This window comes from Lissotriton vulgaris, chromosome 1_1 (assembly GCF_964263255.1).
Source record: "Lissotriton vulgaris chromosome 1_1, aLisVul1.2, whole genome shotgun sequence".
Classification (NCBI taxonomy): domain Eukaryota; kingdom Metazoa; phylum Chordata; class Amphibia; order Caudata; family Salamandridae; genus Lissotriton; species Lissotriton vulgaris.
In genome coordinates this window covers 1,093,165,595-1,093,192,555 of record NC_141685.1, presented here as the reverse complement: position 1 = coordinate 1,093,192,555, position 26,961 = coordinate 1,093,165,595, and the positions used below count along the sequence as shown (strand labels likewise).

Sequence of the window (26,961 nt, the reverse complement as noted above, 5' to 3'; positions counted from 1 at the left end):
ATATATGTATATATATATGTATATATATATATATATATATATATATATACATATATATATATATATATATATATATATATACCAAAAGGTGTAGAGAGCGGTGGGTGGGGAAGAAGAGTCGGAGGCGGAGATTGGTGAGAGGAGAAAGGGGGACCTGAGTGGGAGAAAGATAGGGCAGTCCAACAAAAGAGAAATGTCTGAAGGTCGGCAGGATGGAATCCAATGGAGCAAAGGAAAGGACAATAATCAACAAAAAGGCAGACCCGGGTCGTGGGCATCGATGGAAAGCTTCTCAAAATGGCAAGATGCACCCAGTTCAAGACCCAGAAAACCAGGAGAGCAGAGTTCCATGCTCGGGTGGTAGGAGTGCGGGTAGTTGGGCGAAGTGAGGTATCCGGAGCTTGCGATTTTAATGTTTTTTCCGCAATTATCGTTGCTCAGAGCCGCGGGCGCTGCCAGGGCCAGCCAGGGCACCACGAGTCCAGCTCGGGGCATCCTGGGCTTGTACAGAAAGACCAACCAATGTGTTGCTTTTGCGGAGTGCTGCTACTTCTGCGCTGAGTTGGAGCCAGGCACTTCTGCGGTGTTGGTACTGTCTGCTGCCGTGTAACGTGAACCCCAGCATCCTCTGCTCGCTGTTCAAGATGTGGCAACTGCTGCTGCTCCTTCTCTGCTGGTGCCTGGGCCCGCTGTGCACCACGTTGGTGCTGGCGGTGCCTGCCCTGGCTTGGGAGGCACCCACAGCATCATCCCTTCGAGATTGGAAAAAAAGATATGGATTGATGCATGGTGGCCGATAAAGTGCTCTACGAAAGTAGAGGTTGTCCCAGAAAGTGGGAACAGGTCTAGGGCAAGTGGAATGTCTATCGGGGAATCCTTGTATGGCCGCCTCAGTAGGACTGATTAGTGCTGAAAGCCTTAGACTTGATAACTTTGACGATCATGTTGATGGGACAGGGCGGGGGAGTCCAGCCTAATAGTGGAAATCTGAATCTGCATGTTGTATACCCTGTTGCTATCCTCGTCTAACTTGGTGTGTTTGCAGCTGAATGCTTTTTTGTATCGTTAATAAAAAGATTTTTTAAACTATTATATTAGATGGCATAGTGCTTATGTTAAGTTGGTGTTAATATCAATCAAATTAAAGAGTCAGGCACGAGGCCTGGAAGGGCCGATCTTCGACAACCCTCGCCTAACGACGCTTTTTAAAACAAATAATGACGTGTGCAGCAAGCAATTTTCACCTCTTGTGTGAAAAACATGTTAAATAAAGAATCGAATATCAAGTTGAGGATTGATAAGTAGACCTCTGACCTCAGGCACTACTGCGTTCCAGACTAAATAAAAGGACATACTCATTCACCTCAAAAACGCTCTCTCGCTAATTTAGAATGACGTAGAAATTATGTTACGTCAAAAACGTCTACGCAAATTTGAAGGGCACAGAGTCCATTTAGTTTTTGTTCAATTGCTATTGAGAATAAGGATTGGGAAAGCCATTAGGTCTCGCCTTTGCTACTGGGTGCTGGATCTATTAATGTTGCCATTTTTTGCCTCATGCACAATGCAGAGCAGTACACACAAGAAAACACGCACGGACAGTCAAGCGTTGTAGAGGATATAGCGTTTCGGCCCAAGCTGCCGACTCTGGAACTGTGAAGAGAAGTTCAACTTTCAATATCGGCTCAACATCCAGTGATTCTGGACACAAACACTGCGCCTCTCAAATGTACGTCACCTTAAAATAATTTAACTGGTGCTCTTTTAATGGGCTTCAATACCTCCGGATCGAGTTCGCGCTACACAAAACTGCAAAAAAAAAGAAAGAAAAAGAAAACACAGTACAACGCCTGGTAGGAAAGGTAAGACCCACTGGCTTTGACAATGTTTACTTACTTAGTTGACAAGGAAGGGAGAATTCGAGGTATCCCAGGTTAGACTGGCCTGTGAGGGCTCCTCTTGAAAAAGAAGCAACATATCGTCAGCATGCACACACGTGTAAACAGCACGGTGGAGCCGAAACTGAATGAACCCCATGCATTACCATCTGCGGCGCTGGACAGCCTTCTTGGTATTTATCACAGCTGCTGAGCGTAGGTGTCTGCGGTCTGTAGTGAAGTGTGCCAATGATGCACAATCAGAGGACACAGGGTAGTTCAGCTACTCCGCACCACAGTTGACCCTGTTCACATTCATGAGGGTCCAGAGAAAAACTGCGGATTAATGATCGCTCAAAGTTATTTGGGTATTTATTGACCTGCGCTGCATAATAAGGAAAACGTAGAAAATGTGATGACAAATTATGATTCCAAATTTATTAGGGAAAAAGAATTGTGAATTCACGGCAACTGTAATTGTACTGTTAGTCACGCGTTCGATAAACTTGCAATGAAAAGAAAAATCCGTTTCTCACCAGTGTGGCACCCCCAGATCTCGCTCGGCGGCATGGGCTCGGCCCTCGGGCACAGTGCGGGTTACAGCCTGGCAGGCAGCAGGCTGGAAGAGAGCAGATGCTCCATGTAGCCAGGAGGGGTAGCGTACACATTTCCGCATGCCAGTAATATGTTAGCACAACAATTGTTTACGAGCCATTACCCTCACACATCCCATATATTATATATCGGTCGCCTAACAGCCGCGGTATCAAAATCCAGCGGGAACGCAGGCTTATTGGTGCGATAACATGCTGCTGACACAACCCGCTCAGTCAGGCCAGGCCCTTCCCAGAAGGCTAAGTAGGCAAAGCCAGAGCCCAGGGGCTGCCAGCCGCAGGGCTAATGAACGCCTGCAACGCCCGCCTCCTTTGCAAGCAGGGCAGTTACTGGCTCCGCACAGCCAGGAGCCGGGTGGACCCTCGCAGGCGCGGCACGGGAGCACTGTAAAAGACAGGGTGTTTTTCTCTAGTCGCTTTTAATGAAAAGATTCAACACTGACACTTTTTCATGTAGTAGGCCACTAAAGCAAACGTGGACTTCGTTATAGGACACAGACGTGGGGCTACTTTTATGCAGATCGCAGACAGCGAATGTATTTCTCTTGATTTCTAGGCAATACTTACTTGGCAACCCTTCGCCACTCCAACGAACCTCATCAATTAACAAGAAACAAGTGAGGTCCCGGGCCGGCAGCCAATCACAGCGCGGCCCGGGGAATGACGTCACGGGGGTGTCCCGGGCCGGCAGCCAATCACAGCGCGGCCCGGGACACACGGCAACAAGGGGCGGGACTTAAAAAAAGAGTCAGAAACGCCCACGATTCGCGTTCTGAACGGGAAAAACTGATAGACAACGATGTCTTCCAATGGCTAGCCTCCATTTATGGAGCTAGCCAATGGAAGAAGGGGCGGGTTCAAGTCCCCCATACTGTTATAACATTAGATTTTGCCTGGGCGAAACGCTGCTTGCGCAGCTTTCGACAGGCGAAACCTAAAAACATTACGACCGCCCCAACATGAATCCCTGCACAGAAGGAGACTCATATAGTCTTGGAGAACTGAGCACTCAAGTGATAAAAGACCCAATGATGATGCGATTCACTTATCCAACAAAGCGTAGATTCAACATATAGCGCACCGTATGCTTAATGTGAATGAGGGGCTCCAGAGCTTGCGATCATAAGACCCTGGCAAAAAACAGGACTTGTGATTCATTCTTCTTTGATTTTGATGCTATGAATATTAATGCAGTGAGCTAAAAAACGGTGTTGGATCTAGCCCTGATCTCTTGACTGGGTGAGAGCATTCTGCTTAATTCAGAGATTCTGTCCCTCACCACCCCTTGTTGTAAATATTTTTGTCCACCCTAAGCGTGGAAGGGTATTCTCAGATGTGAGACCCTTGCTCATTGCACCATCAGGATTCAAGCAAACCGGGCCGAAGACGGCTGTAATGCCAGAAACTGGTCCCCGGGAGCTTGTTTCCTTCCCAGTGTAAGAATTGGCTTTTGTAGTTTGGTTTGCCCTGTTCCCATCATGCACTGGGACAGGAACAGACTAATTTGCATACAGCCAGGTTCTGAAACTGGGATGGTGCAGTGAGCTAAAAAACGGTGTTGGATCTAGCCCTGATCTCTTGACTGGGTGAGAGCTTTCTGCTTAATTCAGAGACTCTGTCCCTCACCACCCCTTGTTGTAAATATTTTTGTCCACCCTAAGCGTGGAAGGGTATTCTCAGATGTGAGACCCTTGCTCATTGCACCATCAGGATTCAAGCAAACCGGGCCGAAGACGGCTGTAATGCCAGAAACCGGTCCCCGGGAGCTTGTTTCCTTCCCAGTGTAAGAATTGGCTTTTGTAGTTTGGTTTGCCCTGTTCCCATCTTGCACTGGGACAGGAACAGACTAATTTGCATACAGCCAGGTTCTGAAACTGGGATGGTGCAGTGAGCTAAAAAACGGTGTTGGATCTAGCCCTGATCTCTTGACTGGGTGAGAGCTTTCTGCTTAATTCAGAGACTCTGTCCCTCACCACCCCTTGTTGTAAATATGAATATTAAACAGCAATAAAGAAACCATAATAGGAGCCTCCAGTCTTGATATCAAATTTTGAATAAGGACTCCATTTCTCAGTAGTGTTAAATAAAGCAGCAATATCATTGCTGATACGAAGTCAGAGTAAACAACTTTCACAATTTATCACTGGTATGCAGTATAAATATGAACACTGTTATTTGTGCATTTTGGTGCAGTTCATGGCCAACATTTGAAGATGTTCACTTTGACTGTGTAATGTCAGTGTTCTGAAAAATAAGTCACAGAAACGTTTCAAATGCAGCAGAGCTGGTCTTTTATGTTTATCCATGTTCTTTCTACATCCCAGGGTCACACTTTAAAAAAAGACCAGAGCAGAAACATTTCCCGTTCAGGACATTTTCTGCACAGAGCCCTGCAGAGCTTCCAGAATGCAGTCAGGTAAACTAACATTGAAAAATGATTGGCTTTATTGAATTGTTACATTTTAACGTAGCATGTATGTGTCTGTCCTGGGTGGATTACCATAAATGTTGTCAATGTACAAATGTGCATGTTCTCCAGCACTGGATCTTGCACAGCTTTGCATGCATATGAAGTACACCAGGTTATCACATTGGGACTTTCCAGTAACCTTGACAGAGCATTATTAAAGGCAAAGATGTAATATATTAGTCTATGTTGCCTATCAACTTCAGTTTTCTGGCCTTTTGTGTGACCACTAGCATGGATAGATTTAGGTTCCACCACCTACTCCTAATCCTTTCTCTTCTGCTCGTTGCCTGTCTTTAATCCTCAGATTTGTACTGCATGTTGAGTGCATAGGCTCCTGCCTCAGCCACCGTAGTAGTTAGCGTTCCAAATATACTGCAAATCATGTTTTTGGGGAGTTTTATTTATTTATTTATTTGAGCTTTATATAGCGCTGGCTAGACCCGGAGGTATCAGAGTGCTTTACATGAGGATCAGAGTTACAGGTTACAAGTTACATTTGCTACAAGAGCAAAATCAAACATAGGAAAAAAGAAAGCAAAGTTACGGAAATTCGTCAGGGAAGGGAAGGGGGGAAAACAGGGAGATGGGGAGAAACTGCCCAATGTCCGGCTGGGTAGGTGAAGGCCGAGGGGATGAATCAGAGTTGATCTCCGCAAATAACTGAACCGAGCGGCTGCACCGGGCATTGGACAAAGCGCTCAGACTCCTCTGTCAGGATAATGATCAGGTGCAATCAGTGAAAGTCACAATAAAGCGGGGAAGTTGGAGAGATTAGATAGCGCAGTCTGAACAAAATCCAGACGCTATTTTGAGGTCAGGCTCCGTCCTGAGATAGCTCTATAAGGAATATTTTGAGAATAAAGTGTGTAGGGGGACCACAGGCACCTCCATAGTGATGCCGCTCCACCACTTCTCGGGGGGGTGTTCCTACTTCTTTAAAAGAAACAATCCTGTGCCCATCCACAACACTGGGGACCAGGTGCAGCACCTGCAAAATTGAAAGCTGGCACCCATTCCCACCGTTGCACCTCTCAATAACTCGTATTTTAGCTTGCTGTGCAGGGAGAACACGGTCTTGTTCTCCTCTCATTGTTGTTAATGCCTCAGGTCAGGGAAATCCACTGGGGGAGGGTTGCCTCAAGGACTCACACAAGTATTCAGCAAAATGTTATGGTATTGGCAGCCATGTCAAGCTCAGGCAGGTCAGGTAAAACCTCTGGTTGACCTCAACACTCTAGCGTGGCCCAGATCATCAGGATTCAGGTTGCCCCCAACACCCATTGGGTCACTATGTCCCGTTAGGAGGCCTCCCCTGTTCACCGCTCAATGAGGGGTTCGCTTCTCTTGCTGCCTTCCATTGTCCCACAGCATCGTGGCTCCAATCTCCAGGCAGCTCACTCTTCAACACTTCTAGCTGCACTCCACCTGCCTTCATTGCGATGGTGTTGAAGAGGGGATGGGCCCCCTGTCTCACCCAAGCTGTAAGGGGAGGAGATCCCCGCTGCTCAGCATTGTCTGTGCACCTCACGAGTGGGGGCCGCCATTTTGTTGAGCTCAGCAATCGCGACTCCGGGCCCTGGCAATCTTAGGCGCAGCACTCTGCTGTCCGCACATCACTTCAGTGGGAGGTAAGGAGAGGGGGTGGGCTCCCCTGCACCCGTCCGGCCGCAACAAGGGGGCTCCAAACGCTTAGCGAGCTCTCCCCGAGCAGCTAGTGGCAGCTGACATTTTGTGCCAGTCCCTCGCTGCACTCCAGCTCCTCTCACCAGGGCGTCTGCTCGATTCCACGAGACCCCCGCTCCCGCTCTAGAGTGTCCACATCAGGTCGGGAGCCTGGAGCTGTGAGTTGGAGAGCTGTGACGGCGCGTATGCGCTCAGGAATGTGACGCAGACCGGAAGCCAAGGTAAGACAAGTCTACCCGGCTAACCGGTTATCTTGCCGCCGATATAGCATTACCTATACAGCCACTCACACACCCACTCAAAGGCTACAGGTTTCAGTTAGGAAATAACGTTTGAAAAAACCTTGAAATTCATTGAACAAACAAAACGTTAGAGGGACATTATAGTTAGGAAATAGAATTTAACACATGTTGAAATTCACTGAAAAAAATAAAGGTTACAGGGACATTATAGTTAGTAAATAGAAAAAGAAAAAAAAAGAATTCACTAAAAAACAAAGGTTGCAGGGACATTATAGTTAAGCTCAGATGTCACTCGTACAAAATCATTGAAATTCAGCAGTAATAGTTAACATACGCCCCCATTGCACTGCTTATGACCTCATGTATTACATCACTCATGACCTGGTCTGTGACATCACTGATGACATCATTCAGTGAGTGTGATGTTTCTGAGAGTTAACAATTAATACATATATATATATATATCCACACAAACCCCTCCGATGAGCGCAAGTAAGAGGCCACACGGGGAATTCCAGTTGAAGCTCTTTAATGATCAGCTTTTAGGCATAATGCATTTCGGCCATCGGGCCTTCCTCAGATGCCGCTGTTAACCAGATTTGGTGCTACAGTCCTGCCTTTATATCGTCCTGCAGTCCTCCCAAGAGTAGGAGCAAACCCAGCCCCCAATCATGTGATCGCCCACCAGCTGCAGAATTGTAGACACTACAGCTCCCAGAATCCACCATTACTGGGCAGGTGTTGCGTGGGGAAACCTCGATAGCAAAGAGTCCATTCGGGCTGGTAACATGTAGGATAAGGTGCGATGTGTCTGATTTGCTGAAAGTCTCGAAGCCTCCTTGAGTCCCTGCATACGTTTCAACCTCATTATATTGCGGGAGTCCACCAGGTCGGGAGTTTCATTACAATTAATGAGAAACTTCTTGTGCAGTAACAGGCTGCTATGGCAGCGGCCCTTGCTTTACCTGCAGTTAGAGGTGGGCTGGCGCAGTTCCGATACCTCGGAGAAACAAAGAAAGCTGAAGAAGCAGGAGCCAGAAATGCAACCAGCCAGCTTGTGTAATGGGGCCTCTTTAACACGTCTCTGGCCGACGCAGTAACATCCACACAAACCCCTCCGATGAGCGCAAGGAAGAGGCCACACGGGGAATCCCAGTTGAAGCTCTTTAATGATCAGCGTTTAGGCATAATGCATTTCGGCCATCGGGTCTTCCTCAGATGCCGCTGTAAACCATATTTGGTGCCACAGTCCCGCCTATATATCGTCCTGCAGTCCTCCCAAGAGTAGGAGCAAACCCAGCCCCAATCATGTGATCGCACACATATATATATATATATATATATATATATATATATATATATATATATATATATATATATGTGAGAGCAACAGCCTTGGAGCTTGAAGAGGGCTACTCACACGCTGTCAGCCATCCAGCCTTATTGCCCTGCAGCACCCTTTGGCAACCTTCATAATGTTTATAATCCAAGTTCGACGCGTTTCAGGGCCAACGCCCCTTCCTCATGAACTGCGCATAAAGGGAATGACATCTCACTATACCTTTGTTTTCCGACCTTTATTGAGGGAAAAAAACGCCCTGCACTGGGCGTGGCAGCAGTTGAAATATCCAGCGGAATGCTGGTTGTTGCAGTCCTTGGTAACGTGAGTCCAATGTTTTAACCCTAAGTGGGCTCAGTCCCTTTATTAATTGTTTGCGTTTCAAATCCTTAAGTAGGAAAAAAAGGTTGGCTTAGGTGTGCTGAAATTCGTGAGACAACGTGTACTTCCGATGAAAGGGAAACAGTTCCATTTCAGAAGCGCCTTCGTGCTCCCGCTGAGTTTTGTTGGAAGCAGAAGTGGTGCCCCTCTTCCACGGCCAAGGTAGCCGTGTGAGTAATGTGAGAGCAACAGCCTTGGAGCTTGAAGAGGGCTACTCACACGCTGTCAGCCATCCAGCCTTATTGCCCTGCAGCACCCTTTGGCAACCTTCATAATGTTTATAATCCAAGTTCGACGCGTTTCAGGGCCAACGCCCCTTCCTCATGAACTGCGCATAAAGGGAATGACATCTCACTATACCTTTGTTTTCCGACCTTTATTGAGGGAAAAAAACGCCCTGCACTGGGCGTGGCAGCAGTTGAAATATCCAGCGGAATGCTGGTTGTTGCAGTCCTTGGTAACGTGAGTCCAATGTTTTAACCCTAAGTGGGCTCAGTCCCTTACTCACACGGCTACCTTGGCCGTGGAAGAGGGGCACCACTTCTGCTTCCAACAAAACTCAGCGGGAGCACGAAGGCGCTTCTGAAATGGAACTGTTTCCCTTTCATCGGAAGTACACGTTGTCTCACGAATTTCAGCACACCTAAGCCAACCTTTTTTTCCTACTTAAGGATTTGAAACGCAAACAATTAATAAAGGGACTGAGCCCACTTAGGGTTAAAACATTGGACTCACGTTACCAAGGACTGCAACAACCAGCATTCCGCTGGATATTTCAACTGCTGCCACGCCCAGTGCAGGGCGTTTTCTTCCCTCAATAAAGGTCGGAAAACAAAGGTATAGTGAGATGTCATTCCCTTTATGCGCAGTTCATGAGGAAGGGGCGTTGGCCCTGAAACGCGTCGAACTTGGATTATAAACATTATGAAGGTTGCCAAAGGGTGCTGCAGGGCAATAAGGCTGGATGGCTGACAGCGTGTGAGTAGCCCTCTTCAAGCTCCAAGGCTGCTGCTCTCACATTACTCACACGGCTACCTTGGCCGTGGAAGAGGGGCACCACTTCTGCTTCCAACAAAACTCAGCGGGAGCACGAAGGCGCTTCTGAAATGGAACTGTTTCCCTTTCATCGGAAGTATACGTTGTCTCACGAATTTCAGCACACCTAAGCCAACCTTTTTTTCCTACTTAAGGATTTGAAACGCAAACAATTAATAAAGGGACTGAGCCCACTTAGGGTTAAAACATTGGAGTCACGTTACCAAGGACTGCAACAACCAGCATTCCGCTGGATATTTCAACTGCTGCCACGCCCAGTGCAGGGCGTTTTTTTCCCTCAATAAAGGTCGGAAAACAAAGGTATAGTGAGATGTCATTCCCTTTATGCGCAGTTCATGAGGAAGGGGCGTTGGCCCTGAAACGCGTCGAACTTGGATTATAAACATTATGAAAGTTGCCAAAGGGTGCTGCAGGGCAATAAGGCTGGATGGCTGACAGCGTGTGAGTAGCCCTCTTCAAGCTCCAAGGCTGTTGCTCTCACATTACTCACACGGCTACCTTGGCCGTGGAAGAGGGGCACCACTTCTGCTTCCAACAAAACTCAGCGGGAGCACGAAGGCGCTTCTGAAATGGAACTGTTTCCCTTTCATCGGAAGTACACGTTGTCTCACGAATTTCAGCACACCTAAGCCAACCTTTTTTTCCTACTTAAGGATTTGAAACGCAAACAATTAATAAAGGGACTGAGCCCACTTAGGGTTAAAACATTGGACTCACGTTACCAAGGACTGCAACAACCAGCATTCCGCTGGATATTTCAACTGCTGCCACGCCCAGTGCAGGGCGTTTTTTTCCCTCAATAAAGGTCGGAAAACAAAGGTATAGTGAGATGTCATTCCCTTTATGCGCAGTTCATGAGGAAGGGGCGTTGGCCCTGAAACGCGTCGAACTTGGATTATAAACATTATGAAGGTTGCCAAAGGGTGCTGCAGGGCAATAAGGCTGGATGGCTGACAGCGTGTGAGTAGCCCTCTTCAAGCTCCAAGGCTGTTGCTCTCACATTACTCACACGGCTACCTTGGCCGTGGAAGAGGGGCACCACTTCTGCTTCCAACAAAACTCAGCGGGAGCACGAAGGCGCTTCTGAAATGGAACTGTTTCCCTTTCATCGGAAGTACACGTTGTCTCACGAATTTCAGCACACCTAAGCCAACCTTTTTTTCCTACTTAAGGATTTGAAACGCAAACAATTAATAAAGGGACTGAGCCCACTTAGGGTTAAAACATTGGACTCACGTTACCAAGGACTGCAACAACCAGCATTCCGCTGGATATTTCAACTGCTGCCACGCCCAGTGCAGGGCGTTTTTTTCCCTCAATAAAGGTCGGAAAACAAAGGTATAGTGAGATGTCATTCCCTTTATGCGCAGTTCATGAGGAAGGGGCGTTGGCCCTGAAACGCGTCAAACTTGGATTATAAACATTATGAAGGTTGCCAAAGGGTGCTGCAGGACAATAAGGCTGGATGGCTGACAGCGTGTGAGTAGCCCTCTTCAAGCTCCAAGGCTGTTGCTCTCACATATATATATATATATATATATATATATATATATATATATATATATATATATATATATATATATATATATATATATATAAAAGCTCAAGATCCTCCCCAATCCACGGGAAAGAAAGCAGCACTCTCCGGAATGTTGGAAAAGCGGTATTTTATTGCACAGACATACGCGTTTCGGATAAACTTCCTTATTCACTGTCTAAGTGTAACGCGCTGCGCGGCACCATCTTAATAGCAGGCACAACGTCATGAAAACAAAGGAGGAACTCCCGACGTCTCGCTCAATAGCGTGCGCCATATTGCAAGTATGAACAAATACATTCATCACATTAGTCTCTTTTGTGCCTAAAATAGCATACGCGACATGAAGATTTTCCATAACAATAATGCCAATTCAATCATGTCATACTCAATCTTGCAGTGGATCGGCAAAGGCAACCGGTAAAGGTTGCCCAAACGCCCTCCAAGTGAATGGTGAAATCACAAGTTAAATCATTATCAGTGTGCCAGCATGGCTCACAATATAAACCCATAACATTTCAAAATCAAAAAAATCATCTGCGCTCTTCAATGCAAATTTGATCGACTCATCATTATATCATTGCATCATTGTGAAATGTGCATACAGTCCCCAAGTGCATAAAAAGTGTTATTAGAAAACGAATCCCAAAAATTAGTGTCTTTCAGTCAAACTATAGGACTCTATATACAGCATAACAACTAATCTACTGTTCAGTTCAACAATCACATCAATAAATCCCTAAGGATGGTATGTACCGCCACCTCAACTGCCTAGGTGCACTGCCAGCTCCTCCCCACTGTTTAAGCCTCCTGGGACTTTGCTCTGTAAATCCACAATATACTGGGATTCCAATCTCCGTAATTTCTGCATTCTATCACCTCCTCTTGGACTCTCAGGTATATAGTCCAGGCAAAAATATTGCAGTAGATTTCTGTCGCTTTTATGTTTTATGGAAAAATGACGGGCCACCGGATAGGAAAAATCCTTATTCGCAATGGCACATATATGTTCCAGGATTCTCAATTTGACAGGATTGATCGTGTTCCCTACGTATTTTAAACCACAGGGACACCTCAAACAATAAACTGCAAATGTGGTATGGCAAGACATGAACTTGTTAATTTTCTTACCTCCCTTGCAGCCCTTCACTTCGTAAGACAACATTCTTTTGCTAAAGGCACACGCTTTGCATATTCCACAAGGGAAGAATCCCTTTGCTTCCTGTAAGGACCCTGATTTCTTCACAATGGGTTCTAGGTGACTGTGTACCACATTGTCTCGTAGAGACTGTGCTTTCCTGAAGGTAATCATGGTGGCTTCTGGCACGTCAAGATCAATAATGCTGTCAGTTTTCAAAACATACCAGTGTCTTCTCATGATCATCCAAAACCAATTAGAATCTTGGGAAAAGGTGGTTATCATCCGAAACCTCCCGGCATCCTTACTCTGTTTTTTCTTTTCAAAAAGAGCCTCCCTAGGTAGCTGTTTAACCCTATAGAGTGTATTTTTAAGGAGTTCGGCATTGTAACCTCTTGCCAGAAATCTGTCAAAACTATCTCTGGCAGCATCATCAAAATCACATTTTATCGAACAATTGCGCCTTAATCTGAGAAATTCCCCATAGGGGATGCTGTTAATCAAGTTTTGGGGATGGGTGTTTGACGCAATAAAATACCACTTTGCCAACATTCCCGAGAGTGCTGCTTTCTTTCCCGTGGATTGGGGAGGATCTTGAGCTTTTGTATTTCCGCGGCACACCAACGCGTCGCAGCACCCGCCTGACGAGTGACTCGCTATCTTGGTGTATGAGGAGCAGGAATATATATATATCAGGACTGAACATGATGTTTATAGCAGTTCTAGGCTGGAGTTTGCCCATTTACAGCAGCGTTTGGGCACCGAAGAAGGCCTGGCGGCCGAAATGCATTTGCCTGTTGCTGTGATACCAATAAAGCAGCTCCCTTGAATTTTCCCCCCTTGTGTGGCTTCTACTCTTCTTTTGACGGAAGGAGGTTTGTGGCATACAATTTGCCGTGCTTGCCTGTGGCACGGTTTAGAAGCCCCCACTCCACAAGTGGCTCCGGTATCATTGGCGGTGGCGGCTCCGGCTGCCTGTTGGATGTTCTCTGTTTGCACAGATGACCGGGGTCCACCTCACGCCTCCAGGGGGAAAAGAAGCGGTGTAAGGGCTTCCCGCCTGACACCGGGCCCAGTGCTTCGTCATTCGGACCTTTGCTGAGCAGAAGCCTGGAGGCTAAAGGTTGTTGCGGTTGGGGGGCCCAAGGGAGTGCTTTTGGACTGCATTTCAGCTTAATAAGAGGCACGCTCTGTACCAGAACTTACCTTCCAGTTTTCATCTTCAGTGTGGCGCATTTTTTCCCCGTAAACCCCTGCTGCTGGAACTTTGCATTCTGGGACGTGCAGTCCGTTTGTATTGCCGCGGACTGCAGGTTGGGCTGTCCACTCCGGCTGGAGTGGGAGGGACGTGATGTTAGCCTATAAGGACTGGACATGATGTTTATAGCAGTTCTAGGCTGGAGTTTGCCCATTTACAGCAGCGTTTGGGCACCGAAGAAGGCCTGGCGGCCGAAATGCATTTGCCTGTTGCTGTGATACCAATAAAGCGGCTCCCTTGAATTTTTCCCCCTTGTGTGGCTTCTACTCTTCTTTTGACGGAAGGAGGTTTGTGGCATACAATTTGCCGTGCTTGTCTGTGGCACGGTTTAGAAGCCCCCGCTCCACAAGTGGCTCCGGTATCATTGGCGGTGGCGGCTCCAGCTGCCTGTTGGATGTTCTCTGTTTGCACAGATGACCGGGGTCCACCTCACGCCTCCAGGGGGAAAAGAAGCGGTGTAAGGGCTTCCCGCCTGACACCGGGCCCGGTGCTTCGTCATTCGGACCTTTGCTGAGCAGAAGCCTGGAGGCTAGAGGTTGTTGCGGTTGGGGGACCCAAGGGAGTGCTTTTGGACTGCATTTCAGCTTAATAAGAGGCACGCTCTGTACCAGAACTTACCTTCCAGTTTTCATCTTCAGTGTGGCGCATTTTTTCCCCGTAAACCCCCGCTGCTGGAACTTTGCATTCTGGGACGTGCAGTCCGTTTGTATTGCCGCGGACTGCAGGTTGGGCTGTCCACTCCGGCTGGAGTGGGAGGGACATGATGTTAGCCTATCAGGACTGGACATGATGTTTATAGCAGTTCCAGGCTGGAGTTTGCCCATTTACAGCAGCGTTTGGGCACCGAAGAAGGCCTGGCGGCCGAAATGCATTTGCCTGTTGCTGTGATACCAATAAAGCGGCTCCCTTGAATTTTTCCCCCTTGTGTGGCTTCTACTCTTCTTTTGACGGAAGGAGGTTTGTGGCATACAATTTGCCGTGCTTGCCTGTGCCACGGTTTAGAAGCCCCCGCTCCACAAGTGGCTCCGGTATCATTGGCGGTGGCGGCTCCGGCTGCCTGTTGGATGTTCTCTGTTTGCACAGATGACTGGGGTCCACCTCACACCTCCAGGGGGAAAAGAAGCGGTGTAAGGGCTTCCCGCCTGACACCGGGCCCGGTGCTTCGTCATTTGGACCTTTGCTGAGCAGAAGCCTGGAGGCTAAAGGTTGTTGCGGTTGGGGGACCCAAGGGAGTGCTTTTGGACTGCATTTCAGCTTAATAAGAGGCACGCTCTGTACCAGAACTTACCTTCCAGTTTTCATCTTCAGTGTGGCGCATTTTTCCCCGGAAACCCCCGCTGCTGGAACTTTGCATTCTGGGACGTGCAGTCCGTTTGTATTGCTGCAGACTGCAGGTTGGGCTGTCCACTCCGGCTGGAGTGGGAGGGACGTGATGTTAGCCTATCAGGACTGGACATGATGTTTATAGCATTTTTAGGCTGGAGTTTGCCCATTTACAGCAGCGTTTGGGCACCGAAGAAGGCCTGGCAGCCGAAATGCATTTGCCTGTTGCTGTGATACCAATAAAGCGGCTCCCTTTAATTTTTCCCCCTTGTGTGGTTACTACTCTTCTTTTGACGGAAGGAGGTTTGTGGCATATATATATATATATATATATATATATATTACCTACTGGTGGTCGCCAGTAGGTATATATAGTTAGGATTTTTTCCCTATGGGATTTCTGAAAATTCTATGTCTAATAACTTTGGCGTATGTGGATGGAATTGGCTGAAATTTTCTGGAAAATGGCACATTTTGTTTCTGAGCAGCTCCTGGAAATTTGGGGGGTGTTCGGGGGGGCTGAGATAAAAGGGGGGTCCCAAAACGCGTTTTTCCCATGTTAATTTCCATAGGGCGGTTGGCCTCACTTTTAGCCCGAACGGCTGAATGGATTTCCACCAAACTTGGCAAAATTGTAGGGACTGTTAGCCTGATGTGCCTTTGCTAGGTCTCAATATATGTGCTTCAGTGGATTTTGAGAAATTAACGTTTAAAACAAGATATATATCTGTAACAGCGCTCCGGGCAGCGATCCGGTTAGCGAACTTTTCGCGTATCGGAACTTTGCGAAGCGAAGCTGATTGGCTCTCCGGTGTCTGTCAACATTCTAAACAGTCCGGAGCGGCTGCCATCTTGTCTCTCGGTAGGATCGAGAGACAAGAGGAGGCCAAAACAAAGGGGGAAATTACCATAAGGGGGCATAGTAGATCCTCGTTGACCCCCTAGGTTTTATGTGGAGGTTTTAAAAGGGCCCAGGAGGGTCAAAAAAAAAAATACTTTTTTTTTTTGCGTGGTAAGCGCCAAGTTCGCGAACCGGAAAGCGTTCTGGGCAGCGTACTATAAGGATAAAAGAATGATAGACTTTTCTAATACTGTATGTTAATTATTTGTTGTTTTTGTTGTTTTTTTTTTGTTTTCTTTATTTTAATTTTTATTTTTTATTTTGATTGTGTGTCATAATTCATTAAACTTTTAACATTCAATAAACATATAAAAATAAATAATGTGTCAAACAATTTTTGAATTAAGAAATTAAAATTTATTTTTCATTTTGTTTTTCAAAATTTAAAAGAAAATCTAAAAAATCGTGATCATTTTTTTCTTCATTTTTTAGTAGAAAATCTACTGCATCTACGCATTGGACAAGTTCATTATTTATTGTGTCGTCGTAGAAATCCATGTCATCTTGTGTCTGAATTTTTTCTTCTGTTTCAGTTTTCATGTTGTTTTGTTGTTCTTCCATTTTCAATTCTGAAAAATGAATTTTTAAAAAATATATCAGTACAGAAAGGGCATTGTTGGGTTTCAGTACAGATTGGCAGTTTGGTTATTTATATAGTGTTTTTTTCACAAAGAAAGGTGTCGCCTGCAATTAAGGTCTTTTGCAGGGGGCCCCCTCCTTGGGCCTCCCATGGATGGTGTCAGGAGGTATAGGGGAGGGAGAAGGAGACGCTCCCTCAATTGCAAGGAGACCATTCACAGGCACTGAGGGGGCCCATTGTCCAGCATTTTTGTGCACCCACAGTTTTAACTTTTAGACCACAATCAATTCTCACACCTATGAAGGTGTGAGATATGCGTGTGGATTTAAAGTTAAAACTGTGGGGGCGTCAAAATGCTGGACAATGGGGCCCCCTCAGTGCCTGTGAATGGTCTCCTTGCAAGGGGCCACTTATGTAAATTGGAGGGGGCTTCGCGCACGTTCCTTTTTAGCCTATGGTCTTGCAAATTCTTGGAATGGCTCTGCCATAACTAAAACAGAGTAGTCTATTTTTTTCTATAAGTATTACAGAGTGATAGAATATAATTCTCAGAAAATGTTTTTCTAATTAGGTTTCAGTACAGAACATACTTAAGTTTTATAAATAATATCTTACCTTTCAAATATAAGTTGAAGTTATCAGTTGATTTTTTGTTGTGCACTTCACGAAGTAGCAGTCAAAATGGCTGTGTTTCCTTCTCTTCCTTTATATATATTCAGGTATATAACCAATCAAATGTCAGGTAATAAAAGTAGAAAATGAAAGTAACATTTTCATTGGTTGTCAATTCCAACACTTCAGATGTGTTTTGTGAAGTAATTTACCTCATGGTACTTAGAGAGGTCTACAGGCTAAATGGCTAAATGAAATTTCAATCAAATTTGTGAAAATGAAAGGGATTGTTATGTAGTATGAGCTAATCTATATTTGGTGAGAGTGTCTCTAGTCGTTTTTCTGTAAATTACTTTCCCACCTTTTTTTAGGACCGCTTCCCGGAAAGCGGCTCGGTTAGCGAACCTTAAGCGTCACGGGAGTCCACCATTTTGTGTTTCGGTTGCATTAAGATACAAGATGGAGGGCAAATAATGTTTAGAATGGGTAGAAGGGGTCATGGTAGACTTATCTTGACCCCCTGGGTTTTCTGAGGGTGGCTGAGGAGGCTTATATGTGCGGAAAAAAAACATTTTTAAAAAAAATTCCGCGAGGTTAGCTTTTGATTAGCGAACCGGATAGCGCCCCGGGAAGCGTATTTTGTGGAAAATTAGTGAAAAAATTAAAAAAAATAATAATTGTGAGTGATCAGATGAAGGGTAGCTCTGAGAAGAGCTTTTGGGTTTATGGTACATTTTGGTACTTATAAGTAGGTACCAATGCACAGTCTTAAATTCAGAATGAAAATTCTGTTGCCCTCATCTGAGAAGTGAACTCCATCTCCTCTGTAGATATCTTGCATGTAGTAACGCAAGTTATTGTTGTACAAGGAGCCCATTCCATGGTCTCTCATGAAAGCTGAAACAGATTTGTTTACATGCTTCCTCGCTTTCTCAATTTGTGGACAAAATTGGTTGGACCACCTCCATTTCTGTCTTTGGCATATATTGGAATATACCAAGGCAGTTTGAGGGAAAAGTGCCATTAATTGCTCAAAAGTGTCCTTTAAAAGCATTTCCAGACCTACCCCAGTCAAAGTGCCCAAATCATTACCTCCACAGTGCACAATTAACAGGTCAGGTTTTGGCAAATGCATAAAGGTTTTCACCAATGGTATCAATTGGTGACATTTTAATCCTCTTTGGCCCAACCACTTAATTTCCACATCTTGTAAATTGAGGTTAGGTAAATTTCTGTTCTCAGCATACCTTTGAGCCCAGTGGATGTAACTATGTCCAACAATCCAGACATTAAACATGGTGGGAGAAGGTTGTGCTGCAGTCAGATGAAGTGTGGTAATGAAAGGGCAGTTGAAACAGTAGGAGTTTGTAAAGAAAAAAAACTGTGGATTTCCAATGCTAATGATTCATTAGCAGTGATTGGTGCATTTCCATTTCTGAAAACAGAAAGTTAGGGTGCATGGATGTGTTCTTTGAAAGATGTAATTTGAATGGTCAAGGAAGAAACATTTAATGAAAGATTGCACTGGATACGCAGGTGCACTGAGAGTTCAGAGTTCAATTGAAACATTGTTGTGTGAATTTGCAAACATGAGAGGTCTTCCAGGAGGTGGTTGCTATGGAAAAAAGGCAGAGAGGGCAGAGGGGGGAAGGGTTTTGATTTGAAAAAAGTGAGGGAAGAGTTATGATTGGCTAATATGAGAGATATGTGAAATGAATATCTGTATTTCTGTGCTTTCAATAGCTGCAGCCTCTGGAGTGCATCCTTTTTCTTCTGCTGAAGACAATTTGGTGTATTTCTGAGACTGTTTTCAAAACTCAAAAAGTATTTGCTAAGGTGAGAAAGATTTATTTAATTTAGATAGAGAATAGTATGATTTAAGGAGAAAATGATGAAGAAAGCTGTGTTTTTAAAATGTGGCTTTGTCTCTAGTGATATACAAATAGATTTTGTTTCTTTGAGAAATTGTAATTGCATATTCGGTGTAGCATTCTGGCATGCAGTAACACAAGTTATTGTTGTACATGGAGCCCATTCCATGGTCTCTTATGTAAGCTGAAACAGATATGTTGTTTTTAAAAACGATTTTTGAAATCAATTACATTTCTGGATATGTACTGCTAGAGCTTCATAGGTTGTTTTGGGTCATATTTATAAGGCATTTGAGTGTCTTTGATGTTATTTTTTCCTTTTTAAATGGAAAGCATTCCTCATGGGGCAAGTGTCTTGTAAATACGCTCCCACCTGTGCTTGGCAAATTTAGATTTTGATTATGGGAGTTACATAGCCATGTTAATAATGTCCAAAAAATGGTGCTAGGGCATTCCAGAAAACGCTTTCATGTGTCTCAAGGACATTTTCAGTCATTTCCTCTTGAATGCAGGTATACAATTGATTTATATGCTGTGTTTAAAAACGATTTTTTGAAATCAATTACATTTCTGGATATGTACTGCTAGAGCTTCATAGGTTGTTTTGGGTCATATTTATAAGGCATATGAGTGTCTATGATGTTATTTTTCCTTTTTAAATGGAAAGCGTTCTTCATGGTGCAAGTTTCTTGTAAATACGCTCCCACCTGTGCTTGGCAAATTTAGATTTTGATTATGGGAGTTACATAGCCATGTTAATAATGTCCAAAAAATGGTGCTAGGGCATTCCAGAAAACGCTTTCATGTGTCTCAAGGACATTTTCAGTCATTTCCTCTTGAATGCAGGTATACAATTGATTTATATGCTGTGTTTAAAAACGATTTTTTGAAATCAATTACATTTCTGGATATGTACTGCTAGAGCTTCATAGGTTGTTTTGGGTCATATTTATAAGGCATATGAGTGTCTATGATGTTATTTTTCCTTTTTAAATGGAAAGCGTTCTTCATGGTGCAAGTTTCTTGTAAATACGCTCCCACTTGCGCTTGGCAAATTTAGATTTTGATTATGGGAGTTACATAGCCATGTTAATAATGTCAAAAAAATGGTGTTAGGGCATTCCAAAAAACGCTTTCATGTGTCTCAAGGACATTTTCAGTCATTTCCTCTTGAATGCAGGTATACAATTGATTTATATGCTGTGTTTAAAAACGATTTTTTGAAATCAATTACATTTCTGGATATGTCCTGCTAGAGCTTCATAGGTTGTTTTGGGTCATATTTATAAGGCATTTGAGTGTCTATTATGTTATTTTACCCTTTTTAAATGGAAAGCGTACCTCATGGGGCAAGTTTCTTGTAAATACGCTCCCACTTGCGGTTGGCAAATTTAGATTTTGATTATGGGAGTTACATAGGCATGTTAATAATGTCCCAAAAATGGTGTAAGGGCATAATCAAAATCTAAATTTGCCAACCGCAGGTGGGAACGTATTTACAAGAAACTTGCCCCATGAGGTACGCTTTCCATTTAAAAAGGGTAAAATAACATAATAGACACTCAAATGCCTTATAAATATGACCCAAAACAACCTATGAAGCTCTAGCAGTACATATCCAGAAATGTAATTGATTTCAAATAATCGTTTTTAAACACAGCATATAAATCAATTGTATACCTGCATTCAAGAGGAAATGACTGAAAATGTCCTTGAGACACATGAAAGCGTTTTTTGGAATGCCCTAACACCATTGTTTGGACATTATTAACATGGCTATGTAACTCCCGTAATCAAAATCTAAATTTGCCAAACGCAAGTGGGAGCGTATTTACAAGAAACTTGCACCATGAGGAACGCTTTCCATTTAAAAAGGAAACATAACATCATAGACACTCATATGCCTTATAAATATGACCCAAAACAACCTATGAAGCTCTAGCAGTACATATCCAGAAATGTAATTGATTTCAAAAAATCGTTTTCAAACACAGCATATAAATCAATTGTATACCTGCATTCAAGAGGAAATGACTGAAAATGTCCTTGAGACACATGAAAGCGTTTTTGGGAATGCCCTAGCACCATTGTTTGGACATTATTAACATGGCTATGTAACTCCCATTATCAAAATCTAAATTTGCCAAGAGCAAGTGGGAGCGTATTTATAAGAAACTTGCACCATGAAGAACGCTTTCCATTTAAAAAGGAAAAATAACATCATAGACACTCATATGCCTTATAAATATGACCCAAAACAACCTATGAAGCTCTAGCAGTACATATCCAGAAATGTAATTGATTTCAAATAATGACTTACTTCATTGGTAGGCCTTCACATGTATTATCTCCTTTGTTTTCTTCAGTGAAAATCTTATCTGCAACCATGTGTTGGCCTCACCTCAAACAAACAAAACAGGTGATGGACCGAATGTGGATCCATGACACACATTCACCCCAGTCCAAAGATCTGGGCCTAAACAAACCTTTAGATAGGCCACACCTTATCGTCATCCTGAATTAATCATTTAAAATATTAGGGAGAGATTTATGATTGTTGTATGCCTGTTTTGTACCACTGTGTGTCATTTTTGTGATGCAGTGCTGGTGCAAAAGATTTGCTATGTTAAATAATAAGTAGGGCATTAAGTTTTTGATGACTGTTATTCATTTACTGTTTGGTAATAGTGGTTAATAACATTTTTTATTATATTTTTCCACAGATTCAACTGCAGATCTTTTCTTAATTTGAAAAATGCCAACGAAAAATCGAATTAGAAAGGCTAGAAAACGTCAAAGACAGCAGGATGATCTTTTATTGCAGCAGTCCTCTTCCCCAAATACTTTTCAAAACACCAAGAAAGCTCCGGGTAAGAGCACAAAATCATTCTTAAGAAATATTTTTAGTAAAAAAAGTATTTATCCCAAAAATGTTTCAGTTCAGAAAAAGAAAAGCAATTTAAATGGAAAGGAAAGACCCATCAAAAATGTTACTGGTAGAGGAAGAGATAACTCTGTGCATGATAGTAGAAGGAAACAACAGTTTAGGGACATTCGAAAACGAATGTTCCGTAACAGGATAATAGTTAATTTATTAAAAAATATTAAGAAAGGCCAACAGAAAGCGGCATTTTATAAGAAGAAGAAAAATGTAGAGAAAATTATTGATCATGCTTTTGAAATTAAGCCAAAGTTGTTTATTTTGGTAATCAATAGAATCAGGAAACTAAGCAAGGTAATTTCTGATTTCAAAACAAAAAGTAGATGGAAGAGAGTAGTAAATCGTAGTAACTTGCAGAGTGAGACAAATGACAGGTTTGCGTGGTCATTCACTGGCTTGTCTTTCCAGGAGAGTATGCCAGAGTGTTTTTCATCATTTCAGGATGCTAGCAGTGCATCATAATAAAGTGAGAAAATTAGTGAGAATGTTGTATTATGCTAAGAGTCCAGCAATTATGCTTAAACAATTATGTGCTGCTCTTTTGCATGGTTCTGAAATAGATGTGAAGAATATTTGTGAAGAAATTGAGTTTTGTTACTTTGGTAGTACAGATGAGAATGTTCAAATTGACCCAGAAGTAGAGGGTAATGTTGAAGATAATGTACAGGTTTCCAGTACAGATAATTTTCAGAAGGAAATTGCCACGTTTCAGATGAAATCAAGTGAGAGGCCTAATTTCACTTGTGTGTGTTGTCGACGCACTTATTATAAGAATCAGACTAAGTTAGTGGATTTATATGCAAAAAGTGAAAGGGAAAATAATAGTGAATGGAAGGATTTTGCCACATACTTGATGGTAGAAAATTATTTTGATTTGGGATCGGATCAACGTGTGTGTACTTATTGTTGTAATAAATTAAACCAAAACCTGATGCCTGCTAGGGCAGTTCATAATAATCTGGAATTGGTTGAGATTCCTTCTGAATTGAAGGATTTAAATACTTATGAATCTATTTTGATTCAAAGTATCCATCCCTTTCAGGCTATTGTAAGAATGGAGCCAAAGACAGGGAAGTTGCCTCCAGCAGATTTACAGAGAGGATTAAAGGGAAGAGTTGTTTATTTGCCTCTAGATTTGAACAAAAACATTAACACAATTGGAGTAGAAAAAGTGTAAGAGGAACCTCTGGTTATCTTGGTTAATGGGGTTCCGACAAAGAATAAGAAAATATGGCAAGATTTAGTGGATGTTAGGAAAGTCAAAAAGGCAACATTGTATTTGAAGAAAAATAATAAGTACTATAAGAATGTATATGTTGCAGAAGAGGAAGTAAGTGATGAAGAGGATAGCGATTTGTGTGCTGGCCAAATTGAGAAAGTAGAGGCCTCTAAAAGTGAAGAAATATATGAACATTATAGTGTTCATCCTTTGCATTCCAAGGAAGTCATGGGGAATGCTATTGAGTTGTTTCAAATGAAACAAGCCAAAGGGAGTCCCATTAGTGTTTGGGAGGAAAGTTTAGAAGCTCGGTGTTTCCCACAGCTATTTCCCACAGGTCGAGGAGGAAGATATGATGAGCGACCTCATCAAATTCCTGCGTCTGAATACCGGACTTTACGATTGTATGCAGAAGATCCTAGGTTTCGTCAATGCATTCCCTATTTGTTTCATCTCCTGTTTGAAAGCGATCTGTCTGGACTGTCATATGCAGTGAACCACATCTTAAAAAGTGGTATACAAATGCGAAACATCTCGGCAAGTGATTTTATGCATAAAGTCAATGTCCAAGACAGTATTTTGGATTCTCACTTAATTAATCTCATGGCGTGTCAGCGTGGTACTTATGAGTACTGGTACCGTCGTCATGGTGATTTAAAATGTATGCTGAGGAACTTAGGAACTCCGACATGGTTCCTCACTCTGAGCTGTGCCGAGTATGGCTGGGAAGACTTACTTGAATTTCTACGAGAGGCAAATGGAAATATTGAAAACATTGAATTCAAGACACCTGGAGAACTGTGTTCTTTGGATCCAGTGAATGTATGCAGGTACTTCAATCATAGATTTGAAGCTATGATGTCTTTCATCACAAATAAGAAGAATCCACCTCTTGGAGAGGTGTTGGATTTCTTCTGGAGAAAGGAGTACCAAGCTAGAGGTGCTCCTCATATACATATGTTGTTGTGGATCAAGGATGCACCTAAATTTGGAACAGATTCGGATGACTTAGTGATGAATTTCATAGAACAGTATTCTACGTGTGCTGTTCCAAACGCAACGGAGAAGAAAAGCCTAAGAGAACAAGTTCTACGTTTCCAAAGCCATCGTTGTGGAAAGTACTGTCGTCGTAAATTCAGAAACAAGGACAAGTTCTACACCAAATGTCGTTTCAACTTTCCACGACCGGTGATTTCTAAAGGAAGAGTGAACAGTTTGATGTCTTCACTGCGACATAATGTGACGAGGAAATCACCCAAAAATACATACAATTTGAAAAGGAACGAAGAGTCCAAGTACATCAACGACTACAACCCAGTGATTTTGTCCATGTGGAATGCTAACATGGATATACAGTTTGTGGCTGACAACTGTATGGCTGTGGCTCGGTATGTGACATCTTACATCACCAAAAAAGAAAAGACAGAACTGAAGGATATGTGGGAGGACATTTCCCATGAAAAGAGCCTCAGCAAGAAGTTGTACAGTTTCAGTCTGAAGATGTTGTCGCATCGAGAAATCGGAGCTTACGAATGTTCTGATCGATTGTCTTCAGCAAGTCTCTATGCCAAATCCAGGAGTATCGTTTGGGCGAGTCTTGGTCTTGCTGCAACGCGAAATCGAGTTCTAAAACCTGTCCGGGAAATTGAGTATTTGGCAGAAAAGGAACCAAACAGTACCGACATTTTGAAGACCAACATGTTGGATACATATTATCCAAATCGAAGCAGTCACCTTGAGAATGTTTGTCTATATGAGGTTCTACAAAATTATATATTCAAGAGGAACATCAAAGAAGATATTGAGAAAGGAGTGTATGCTGTAATTGGAAGTGAGGGATGCCTGGTCAAGCAAAGAAAATGCCAATTAGTAAACCATCGAAAATTGAGTGGCGAATCTCCAGAAAAAAAGGAGTTCTTCTATTTAGCACTTTTGCAACTTTTCAAGCCTTGGCGTGCAGAAGAGGAACTGCTTGGAGATTTCCTCTGTTACGAAGACTCTTTCACTGCTGCTAAGGAGACCATAGAATGTCCTGCTTTTCCCAAATATCAAGAAATGCTAACTTTGGAAATTGAGCAGGAAGCAACGATTGCAGCCGAGATTGCCAGAGACAGTTCTCAGGACAGTCAGAGTTCTGTTTCATTGAGTCAAGATCCACTTGGAGGACCTATTATCGAAAATGAAGCTGCCACTGCTATGAATGAAGTGGAAAGAGCCATGGCACATGCTCAGGAGGATTCAGTTAACTTAGAAGACTTGGAAAAACAACTCAACGTTGAGCAGAGGAAAATATATGATGAAGTTACCAAGCAAATTGAGCATGGATTAAGTCATGAGAAGAAAGAGTGCTCATGTACATCGTTGAAGCATGTCCGACTTTACGTGAGTGGAGAAGCGGGAACTGGAAAAAGTTTCCTCATTAAAGCAATTTCTTGTTATTTGCAGGAAAGGACTGAGTCATCGCTGTCTTGTGTTGTCACTGCTCCTACTGGACTGGCAGCACATAACATTAAAGGTATTACTTTGCATCGTCTACTGATGCTGCCAGTGGAGCATGACAACAAATTACAATACCACAAGTTATCTGGGGATGCTTGCTGTGAAGTTTCAAGAGTCTTGAGGAAAATGAAACTACTTATCATTGACGAAGTAAGCATGGTTTCCAATGTCATGCTTGCCTTTGTGCATTTGAGAATGCAAGAAGTACTTAAAACTGAATATGATGCGTTATTTGGTGGCAAACACATCATTGTTTTCGGAGATCTTCTGCAGCTGACACCAGTAAAAGGTCAACCTGTGTTCAAAATACTCACGCATGAAGGTACCAGGAAGTGCCTAGGGAGCATTGGCAACGTCAATATATGGTTAAACTTCAATTATGCTGAACTGCATGAAAATATGCGTCAGGCGAAGGATGAAGATTACAAGAAAATTCTACAAGATATTAGAATTGGAAAAGTGACCGAGCATGGAAAAGAAGCTTCAAATGCACGATTACTTTCAAATTTATATCCCGAACAAGAGATTGTGCCTGAGAATATTTTTCAGAAATTTACTGAGAAGAAATCCGGAATATGTTTGATGCCAACTCTTGCAGAATGTGCCTTCTTCAACAACAAAATGTTGAATTTAGAAAAGCAAGAGATTGTGAAACTTGAAGCTATTGACAAAATAGAGCATATGGGATCAACAATTATTTTGTCAGAGAATTTGAAATCAAAATTGGATTCATTAGAGAAGACTATAGCGGGTTTTGAAAAGACTTTGAATGTGTGTTTAAATTGCCGAATCATTTTGAGAAGGAATTTACATGTTGAAAGAGGTCTGGTAAATGGATCAATGGGTAATGTTGTTGATTTTGAGAAATACAGAAATAGAGATGGAATAGAATTTTTAAAAATTAAATTTGATGGCATTGAGGAAGTACAGCTAATTGGTCGTTGTTCTGCTAGGTTTTTGCTTGTTAAAGACTTATATGTTCGCCGTAAACAGTTTCCTGTTTGCTTGGCATATGCGGTGACAATCCATAAATCGCAAGGTTTAAGTGTAGACAGTGCATTGGTGAATATTGGCAGTTCTGTGTTCAAGGAGGGTATGGCATATGTGGCATTGTCACGAGTTAGAACTTTATCGGGATTGTACTTGATTGACTGTGATGTCACAAACATTTGTGCGGATCTAGATTGTGTTAAGGAATACAATAGGTTAAGAAGAGAGTAGGCGCCACATTTGCCTCAATATCCTTTGTTTGAGAAACGTGTGGTAGGCCGGAAAACGTAGAAATATCAGTAATAGTAGGGAGGTTGTAGCAAAAAGACCAAAAGTCAATGAACCAAAAATTGTTAGCAGAAAGAAAGTGGATTCTGTTGAAGATGTTGTCGGTTTTCAATTTGAAAACAGTTCTGGTGTCAACTGCTAT

The 26,961-nt window shown here is 43.0% G+C and overlaps 1 protein-coding gene across 1 annotated transcript in view; it reads left to right on the top strand.

Moving 5' to 3' along the window:
- MEI1 (meiotic double-stranded break formation protein 1) overlaps nt 1-26,961 on the top strand; it is a 3,731,473-nt gene that overhangs the window by 1,464,457 nt on the left and 2,240,055 nt on the right. The window contains exon 13 of the mRNA XM_086963480.1: nt 4,816-4,907. Within this exon, the coding sequence (XP_086819606.1) occupies nt 4,816-4,907 (92 nt within the window). The remainder of the gene's footprint in view (nt 1-4,815; nt 4,908-26,961) is intronic.